At 46.5% G+C, this 9,286-nt stretch overlaps 1 protein-coding gene across 1 annotated transcript in view; it reads right to left on the bottom strand.

Annotated features, from left to right (window-relative positions):
• ABCA5 (ATP binding cassette subfamily A member 5) overlaps nucleotides 1-8,945 on the bottom strand; it is a 33,199-nt gene extending 24,254 nt beyond the window's left edge. The window contains exons 1-9 of the mRNA XM_057383998.1: nucleotides 8,847-8,945; nucleotides 6,074-6,237; nucleotides 5,314-5,427; nucleotides 3,865-4,069; nucleotides 3,481-3,639; nucleotides 2,708-2,805; nucleotides 1,924-2,153; nucleotides 646-787; nucleotides 5-100 (exon numbers count right to left, since the gene is read on the bottom strand). Coding sequence (XP_057239981.1) covers nucleotides 5-100; nucleotides 646-787; nucleotides 1,924-2,153; nucleotides 2,708-2,805; nucleotides 3,481-3,639; nucleotides 3,865-4,069; nucleotides 5,314-5,418 — 1,035 coding nt within the window. The 5' untranslated portion in view covers nucleotides 5,419-5,427; nucleotides 6,074-6,237; nucleotides 8,847-8,945. The remainder of the gene's footprint in view (nucleotides 1-4; nucleotides 101-645; nucleotides 788-1,923; nucleotides 2,154-2,707; nucleotides 2,806-3,480; nucleotides 3,640-3,864; nucleotides 4,070-5,313; nucleotides 5,428-6,073; nucleotides 6,238-8,846) is intronic.
• Between the last annotated feature and the right edge of the window lie 341 nt (nucleotides 8,946-9,286).

Genomic DNA, 9,286 nt, shown 5'->3' with positions numbered 1-9,286 from the left:
TCAGCCCCACAAAACCAAACACCAGCGTGGCCAGGAACTCCACAATCCCCACGTGCTTGGACTTCTTGAACAGAGGAGTCAGCATCAGGGCAAAGAAAACCTGGGCACAGGGAAAATACAGACAGCAAGGTTTTAATAATAGGGGTTTTTTTATTTTTTATTATTATTATTAATTTTTGGTTTTGTATCTATAATATCAATAGGATAAGAGCTTAGACTTGGTGATTTTCAATTCAGGGATTTTCGGAAGGAAAGGAGGAAATTCAGGAACAAAGGAGGGATTTCAGGAGGGAAAGGAAGGATTTCAGGAGGAAGGAATTTTGGGAAGGAAAGGAAAGGGGGGATTTCGGGAAGAAGGAATTTCAGGAAGGAATGAAGGACTTTCAGGGAGGAAAGGGAGGAATTTTGGGGAGGAAAGGAGGGAATTTCAGGAGGGAAAGGGGGAATTTCGGGAAGGAAAGGGGGAACTTCAGGAAGGAAAGGCACTTCCCATATCCCAAACCAGAGTAAAAACCCAAGAAAGAGGATGGGAACTGCTCAGCCCTACAGAACATCCACCCCAAATCCTTCGGTGGAGGGAACAAGAAATTGGGAATAAAGGAATCAAACCCACCAGGGATGGGGTGGAAAGCCAGGAATACTCACAGAGGAGACCCCATAGAGGAAAAACAGCAGGAAGATGACAAAGGCACTGCTCTGGGGGAAGAGGGACGAGGCYGTGGCGATCACTGCCATCAGGATGGACATGACAAAGATCAGGCTGATGTAGAGCAGCACCCAGGAGAGCCTGGGGAGGAAAACAGGGGGAAAAAACAGATCATGAGTGAAACCCCAAACACCCAAACAGCAAAACTCAACGTTCTTTAACATTCCAGACAGCTGCACTAAAAGCCAAGAGTGCAGCAAAACAGGAGCTCCCAAATCAGAGARTAATTGTGAACATCCCTGGGTTGTTCTGGCACACATCTGAGGATGCACAATCAGGTGCTTCACAATTATTTTTTTTCGGGGTTTTTTTTTTGTTTGTTTTTGTTTTTTGATGGTTCATAATTTTTTTTTTGTTTTTTTCTTTTTTTGTTTTTTTCTTTTTTTGTTTGAAGCTTCCCTAATTAATTCCCTGGTAGAGGCAAAAGAGGGTAACAGAGTTGTGGGTTTCAATAATTAACGAAATTCTGTTTAAAGTTTAATACAGGCGCTGGGCAAGGTAATAAAATCCAGAGCTGCAGGTTTGTGAGCAGCTCTGACCTCACAGAATGCCACAATTTGTGCACAGAATGACACAATTCCTCTGAAACAACGGAAAAAAAAAATCATTCCAACCACCCCAGGTGGCTGTTCAGGTGCTGATGGAAAAATGCTGCAGAAAAAAACGCTGCTTTTCTATCTTTAATATCAATGATTTCAAATTAACACATCATCAGGGAGAAAAATTAAATATTCTATCACCCAGGACAGTTTTCATCAGGGTGAGGGAACAATTGAAAACCTGTTGCTGAGACTGCTCTGGCAGGTTAAAATTATAGAGTTGGGTTTGTTTAATTACCTGCCAGGCTGCAGGTTAYCTGCTGAGCCTCTAGGAAAGGAGGTAGTGAGCCAAAAATATTAAAAAACAATAAAAAAACCTCCATAAAAATCTCACACACAATGAGGTTTAATCCCTCAAAGTCTGGCRTAGCTTTCCATGAATAAATGCAGCAGTAATACTTATTAAAATATTCATATTTTCATGCTACTGGAAGTGTCTTTCCGTTTGATTTTACAGAATCTCTCAGTTTTTGGTTGTCTTCGGTTAAAAACTGAAAACAATTGAAAAACTGAGGGTGGGATTGAAGAGGTTTCCTAGAGAGAATTATTTTTAAATTTTTTTTTCATTTTTTTTCTTTTTCTTTTATAAAATAGAGCTTATCCCAAACACCCACATACCAGAATGCAGTGTCGTGGAGYCCCAAAATTTTCAAGAACTCCTTCAGCTTCCTCTCCTTTTCTGCCACGATGTGAATGGCCAAATAATACCCRAAGGGGGAGAATGCAATCACCAGGTAAATCAAAATGATTGCACGAGGGAAATTATCAATTTCCACCACAGCAGCCTCTCCCATAACCATGGCTCTGGTCAGCTCCAGCTGCTCCCAAACGGATTGATTTGTCTTSAGCTGGAAGGAAGAGGAGGAAAGGTTATTTTGATATTTTTCCTGATTTTTCAGCTGCATCCCCACTGGCAGGGAAAGATCTGGAGACTCCAAAACCTCCCCGACCCCAAATCCCAATCCAAAAGCAGGGAAATATCACAATGCTTGGAGATAAAACTAGCAAATGTGAGATTTAAATAATTTTAAAATGATAATTAAATAAAAAGATGGATTTTTCAAAAGATGGAATAATAATTATTTAATAAGATGGGATAATTTAAACAGATGGAATTTTAAAAAGATGGAATTTTAAAAATTGAATTTAAAAAGATGGAATTTGCTGTCACCATGAGAGGGACAAGAGGAGGGAAATTGGGAAAATTGCTGAGCAATTTTCAGCAAAATAAGGCAAATCCCACAGCCCACGGACAGTCCCAGACCAGGAATTATTCCCCCTTCCCTGCAGGTCCCAGCTGAGCTCTGGCACAGCATTTCCCGGGATTCAGGGAAGGTTCAGGGCTTGGGAAGTGTGGGATTTGCCCTTCCCTGGGGTGGGGATGGGGTTTTTGCAGCCTCACCTGGATGATGGCAGCGTCGATGCAGGCTTGGAGYGCCACGAACCCCGAGCTCCAGTAGGACATGGACTCACAGCTGGAGCGGTGGTGGGAGCAGGGGGCTGCAGGGAATGAAAACAGGGAATGACCACCTCCAAAACCCCTCCCAATAAACCATCCTCTGATTCCACATTAAAATCCCAAAAAACCCCAGATTTCTGTGCTCCAAGCTGATCCCACAAGATTTCAGTTTCTCTATTTCCACATCTCCGTAATCCTGGGATTGTTCAGTGTTTAACTCCACAGACAGTGCTGAGCTCCTGCTCTCCCATTTTCACACAAAACAATTCCTCTGCAGCCCCAAACTCAAGGACACCTCCCTGTGCCAGGCCCCAAGAGATGGAAACAACAGAGAATTGGGGGAGCCAACTTGGAGTGAATGACTGCATTGGCTGAGCTGCAATTGGAGGATTCAGCAAATCCCGATGTGCAAATGGACAAAAGTGAGAAAGGGTGAAAAACCCGTGAGCCATTGTCCATTGTGGGTGTGGGACTGCCCTGAAGGCCCTGCAATCAACAGAAGTGGTTTTTATTGGTTAATTTTATTGCTTTTTATTGGTTTTTATTCTGTTAATTTTGCACAGCCTCTGCTTTAGGTGAGCCCCACAAAGGCATCAAAACCATCCCAAACAACGCAGCGAACAACCTCAATCAACCAATCCACACAACACCACTTAAAAAGATAAAAATATGGAATTATTTCCCAATGTTTTCCCTCTCAGAGCAGGCAGATTTACCTCGGGAKTCCATATAAATGGGGGACATGGCGAGGGAGTCATGGAATCTCAGCTGGTAGGACATGGAATCCTTGAACACCACACCCACGAAATTGGAGGGTTTGAGAGCGCTGGCCTCCTCCAGCTCCTCCTCACTCAAATACTCCTCGGTCAGGAGGCCTGGCAGAGAAATCTCAATTAAAATCTCAGAGATGGAAGTGCCAGGGGTATATTTTAACCCAAAAAAATGGGGATTTTTAATCAAAAAAAACCCAAACCAGAAAAAAAAATCCCAATGGGATTAACCAGATTTTCCCTACGGCATCACCGCTGAGCTCCCTCTCCAAACACAACCCACAGCAAGGGACAGGAGAGCGAAAAAAATCAAATTAGGGGGGTGAATACCATCCTCAAAGTTATCAAAAGCCACTTTCTTCATGATTTCCCGAGCCACTCTCGAGGGTGGGGTGTAACCGATGACRAAGTTGAGCAGCACCGCCGTGTCCAGGGGACCCAGGTTGGCGTTGGGAACGGCGTCGTATTTCCTGTGCGGGTGCATCATGCTCATCAGGATCAGCCAGAAGAGGAAAAACAGCGGGAAAAGCACCTCCTGCATCCCAAAAAATTAAAAAAAAAAAATGGAATATTTCAGAGCGCGGTCGTGGAAATGAAACCGCGCCCGGGATGCTCAGAGGAGGAGCTGAGAGCATTTTCTGGATGTGAAATTGGCTAAATGTTTGTGATTTTAATTCCAAATTGGGTTCTGGATGTGAAATTCAATGAATGTTTGTGATTTTAATGCCAAATCAGTTTCTCGATGTGAAATTCCATGAATGTTTGTGATTTTAATTCCAAATCGGGTTCTGGATGTGAAATTCCATTAATGTTTGTGATTTTAATGCCAAATCGGTTTCTGGATGTGAAATTGCCTAAATGTTTGTGATTTTAATACCAAATCGGGTTCTGGATGTGAAATTYCCTCAGTGTTTGTGATTTTAATGCCAAATCCTCTGCCTGGCGCTGGAGCAGGGTTTAATCTCAGGCATTAGTAACTTAAGAAGGCATTTTAAAGCCCAAAGGGATCGTCCTACAAGCTTTAAACATCTGCAAATTCCTGCTCTTTGCAGAGGAGCAAAACAAAAGCCGTGAGCCACTGCAGGAGCCCTGTCAAGCACTGAAATGGCTCTTTTTTCCCTCAAAATTCATCCTGAGGTGTCATCAAATCATCCACACACAGGGCTGGACTGGGGGAAAGGATAAAAAAAAAATCTTTTGGGGAGGTCTGACCTCGCTTTTCTGTGTGGTTGCAGCTGGAAAAGCTTTGAAAAGTGCACKGAGAGGGCAATATTTAAGGATATTTTAATCAACATATTATTTATATTATAATAATTATATATATTATATATAATAACATACATTACGAATACAATCTTTTACTTCTATTATTATATTTATATTATTACTATGTATAATATATACTTCAGTGTACATATATGAACATAGTGACATTAATTTATTAATATATTTACTAATATCTCTACTAATATAGTAATCAATGTATTGATATTATTAATTAGTGTAATCTATTGATTATATGCTGCTTGAAATGTATTATTCTATGTATATAAAATTTAATATTCAAGGCCATTTTCTGGATAAAGCCTCACACACAATGATAATTTTTCAACCAAAGGACCACAAAACACCATCTGAAAAAGCCCATTTCACCCCAAAATTCAGAGCAGTCCATGAAGCCTCATGAATTTTATAATAAAACCGAATTTTGCCTCTGCTTTGGGAGTTATTTAAACACATGGATAGGTCACTAGCAGGATCTGAGTACTCATCTCTTACCTGGACACTGCTTTTCTTGGTCCTACACTTAATCAGACAATTCTTGAACAGAAGAGCTCGGGTTTGCCTCCATACTCCTGCCTCTCTTGGAGTAGCTGGTGCCATTTTTCAGGACTAGTTCAAGAAAAAAAAAAAGACATCTTTATTAAATGACAAAAGAATTCCCAAAGCCAAAAGAATTCCCAAAGCCAACACCAGGCGCTTGCAGCATTCAGCGCCTCCTGGGTTTGTATTTCCACAGGAAGTTTGCACTTTTGGTTTTTCCCGTTTCAATGCCTTCTGATAGATGTGCTGAGTGCCTGAGAAATTGGCAGAAATTGGAGGAATTGGCACTGCCCATGTGGGATGTGAGAAATGGGGAATCCAGCTGGGAATTTGGGCAGGAGATGCCTCAGGACAACACAGACCCACCCCTCCAGCCAAGCACAGCACCAGCTCTAGACCAGCTCACTAAACTCAGTTTAAACTGGGTTTATTTTCATTTTTCTCCCCATAAATCCCAGCAGGCAGAGTTTCTCTGGGAGCAGAATTGCAGGAGCATTGGGCAGGCAGCCAGAGCAGGGCAGAGCGGCGCCAGCTGCCCCCGGGCGAGCTGGGCAATGGAGCATGAATAACCCCCTTTCCCTGCTGGAGAACAGCCAGATCCACGGATTTCCCTCCCCATCCCATCCCAACCTTCCCAGGTCACCCCTGGCAGAGGGGAAAAATGAATTTAATTCCATGGAAAATGTTTTGGCAGGAGATGCCGCCCTGCACGTACCTGGTGGCGGATGGAGGGTGGGGTTTTTCTCTCCTGGGTTTTTCTCTCTCTCCAATTTTTCTCYCCCAGGGTTTTTCCACCCTTTTTGCTGGCTGAGGTTGGGAATATCGGGTCAGGCTACATCTCCCTGTGCTTCCTGAGCTGGGAATGCTGGAACATTTCACCTGTGAAGGTGGGACAGAGCAGCTCAGCAGGGCACAGGGCCGGGTGTCGCAAACCCCTCCTGCAGCAACACCCAATGAAAAATTAAATCATTTCTCAGCATTTCACCAAAAACACAGCGCAGATTTTAGGGATTTATCCTAAATACTCATTCCAGAAGCAGGCTGGTGTTTCTGTTACCTGTCAGACACCACAGGGCTCGTTTTTCCTTCCCTGGCTGTGTTTTAATAGGGGAATAACCGGACACAGGAGTTGCTCAGGTGTCAGAACCACTATGAACTCAAATACACAAAATATTTTATACATTGAGCCAGTCTGAGGGATGAGAGGAGGGAAAAGGGCTGAAAGGAACCAAATCCCTGCTTCCAGTGTGGTTTTGGGGTCCTCCATGCAGCACGAGGGATGTGGGATACAGCTGCACATCACTGGAAAAAAAACCTTGGGAAGGGATCCCACCCCCAGCCTGGAGTGCTGCCCTCACACTGAGTCTGCTTCAAAGATGAAAGCAAAATTAAAAAAAAAAAAAATCATTTAAAAAAAAACTAAAATCCAACCACAAAATGCTTCAACACCAAGCTGTGACAGTAACCAAGCCCTGCAGGGAAAACCAGCACAACTCCTCTGGATGTTTTCAGGCAAGAAACGACTCCCAGTGACAGCAGAGTGTTTGGAAAATAATCAAAAGCAGCAGCTGCTGCTTACAGGTCATGAAAATCCCTGCACCCTGTGCTCACAGAGAGCCCTGGAAGCTCCTGTTTGCTCCCAGAGGATTCACAGAAACACAAACCCCACTGAGATCCTTCCTCAATGCCACACCAGGGTCTAACACAGCACCAACCCCTTCCCTCAGCCACGATATTTTAATTAAATCCCCRAACGGGCAAAGATGAGTTAATGAGATTCAATCATCAGTGCCAGTTAGTGTTTCTCTAATTATTTTCTATCCATTTATAAAACCCAAAATACTCCCACATCTTCCCTGGAACTCTGCCATGCTTTCATTTACATCACCTAGGTTGGAGGAAGGGTCATTTTAAGAATGTTAATTAATTTTTCATATTACACCTGCCACCTCCGTGGAAGCTACAGCACGATGAAGGACACTGGAGAAGCATCACTTGAGAGGTGAAAAATCGTATTTGGGGAGGAAAAAACCACACAAAATCGTCCTTGAGACTCCAGATGAAGAAAACAAACACAGGCTGAGCAGAAAAAGCTGCCAAGGCATTTAACTGAGTAACAGCAGACAAAATGAAGATTTTGTCTCAATCTGCGATCGCTCCCAACATGTGATAACCCCACCCAGTTTGGGCACTGCCCTGTGATTTATGGAAGGGGGTGACACAGGAACGCTTGGGGACATCTCAGTCACAGCCATCTCAAGGGAACGGCCGGGTCTGCGCTGCGATTCCATGGCAGAGATGGAATTTTCTTCCCAAAAAACGCCCCAATGGCACTGGGGAACCTCCCCTTCCTCCCCAGGCACAGCCCAGCACAGCCTTTAAAGGTCAGGCGCTGATTTGGGGCTGCACAGYGCAYTTTTCTTGTCYTWAAAGCCAAAAAAACACCCCMAAAACCCCACCAAAACCCAAAGGAGGGGTGYGAGCCTCGGCTGAATGAGCAGCGGCTCGAGGGAAAAAACAACTTAGCAGTGAACAACCCCGGCAGAAGGGCAAGAAAATAACATTATTGACTTGCTGCTAGAACACAACAGCCCAGAGGATTCTTAACCAAAACTGTTTACTGAGCTTCAATTAGTTAATTGCGACTATAATAACAAATATTAACAGAGAGAAATGTAATTTCTTCTAARCGGGCTGAAATTTGTCCTTTATCACCCCAAGGGGAAGCCAAGCCCTGCCCGGGGCTGCAAATCGCTCCCTTCCAAAAACACCCCTGCTCCCCAAGGGGATGAGGAATGACACGGTCAGAGTCGGCCCCGCAGCATCCCCGAGCATTCCCTGAACATCCTCCGGCATCCCCGAGCATCCCCAAACATTCCCTGAGCACCCCCAAACATTCTCTGAGCATCTTCCCGCATCCCTGAGCACCCCCAAACATTCCCGAGCATTCTCTGAGCATTCTCCTGCATCCGTGGGCATCCCCAAACATTCTCTGAGCATCTTCCTGCATCCCTGAACCTCCCGCATCCCTGAGCATCCCCAAAGATCCCCGAGCATTCCCTGAGCATCCTCCCGCATCCTCCTGCATCCCGGAGCATCCCCAAACATCCCCGAGCATTCCCTGAGCACCCTGATCCTCCCGCATCCTCCTGCATCCCTGAGCATCCCCAAACATTCTCTGAGCATCCTCCCGCATCCCTGATCATCCTCCTGCATGCCGGAGCATTCCCAAGCATCCTCCCTCATCCTCCCGCATCCCCGAGCATTCCCCTGCATCCCTGAGCATCCCCCGAGCATCCTCCTGCATCCCACAGCATGCTTCTCCAGCCCTGAGCATCCCCTGAGCAGCCCCCGAGCATTCCCCGAGCACCCCCGGCATCCCCGCCGCTCTCAGCCCCGGGACCCCCGCGGGTGTCGGAGGAAGGGCACTCCCGCTCTCCACAGCTCCTTTTTTCCCCTCTAACCCCCTCCAATCTCGGTTTCCTCACCGCTGAGCSCGCAGCCCCGCCGGCTCGGCCGCCCCAGCCATGGGCACCGCGGGCAATGACGCGCACCAGGTACAGCCCAACTCCTCCTCTTCCTCTCCGCTCCTTCCCCTTCCCGTCCGAGCCGAGCGGGAGGGGCCGGGCCCGGCTCCTGCCACCGCCCCCCGGCCCCGGGCCCGCCCCTGTGAGCGGGGATGGCTCAGCGCGGTGTCCCCGAACCCTCCGATATCCCCCCGATGTCCCCTCCGGTCCCTCCCCCCCGCTCCGCCCCGCAGTGCCGGACACCGCTGTCCTGGTGACCTTCCTCCCCTCCCGGGGACACCCCCGCTCCCCCCGGATCCCGTTCCCTCCCCATGCCCCAATGAACCCCCTTCCCTCGGCCCCGGGACCCCAATTTCCCTGTGAGCCCCTTGTCCGAGGGTCACCTCCTCCTGCGGGGACCC

Source organism: Malurus melanocephalus, unplaced genomic scaffold (genome assembly GCF_030028575.1).
Source record: "Malurus melanocephalus ecotype Western Australia unplaced genomic scaffold, MMel_1.1 scaffold_672, whole genome shotgun sequence".
NCBI classification, from domain to species: Eukaryota; Metazoa; Chordata; class Aves; order Passeriformes; family Maluridae; genus Malurus; species Malurus melanocephalus.
The sequence above is the reverse complement of the archived record's forward strand: the minus strand, read 5'-3'. Positions and strand labels throughout refer to the sequence as shown.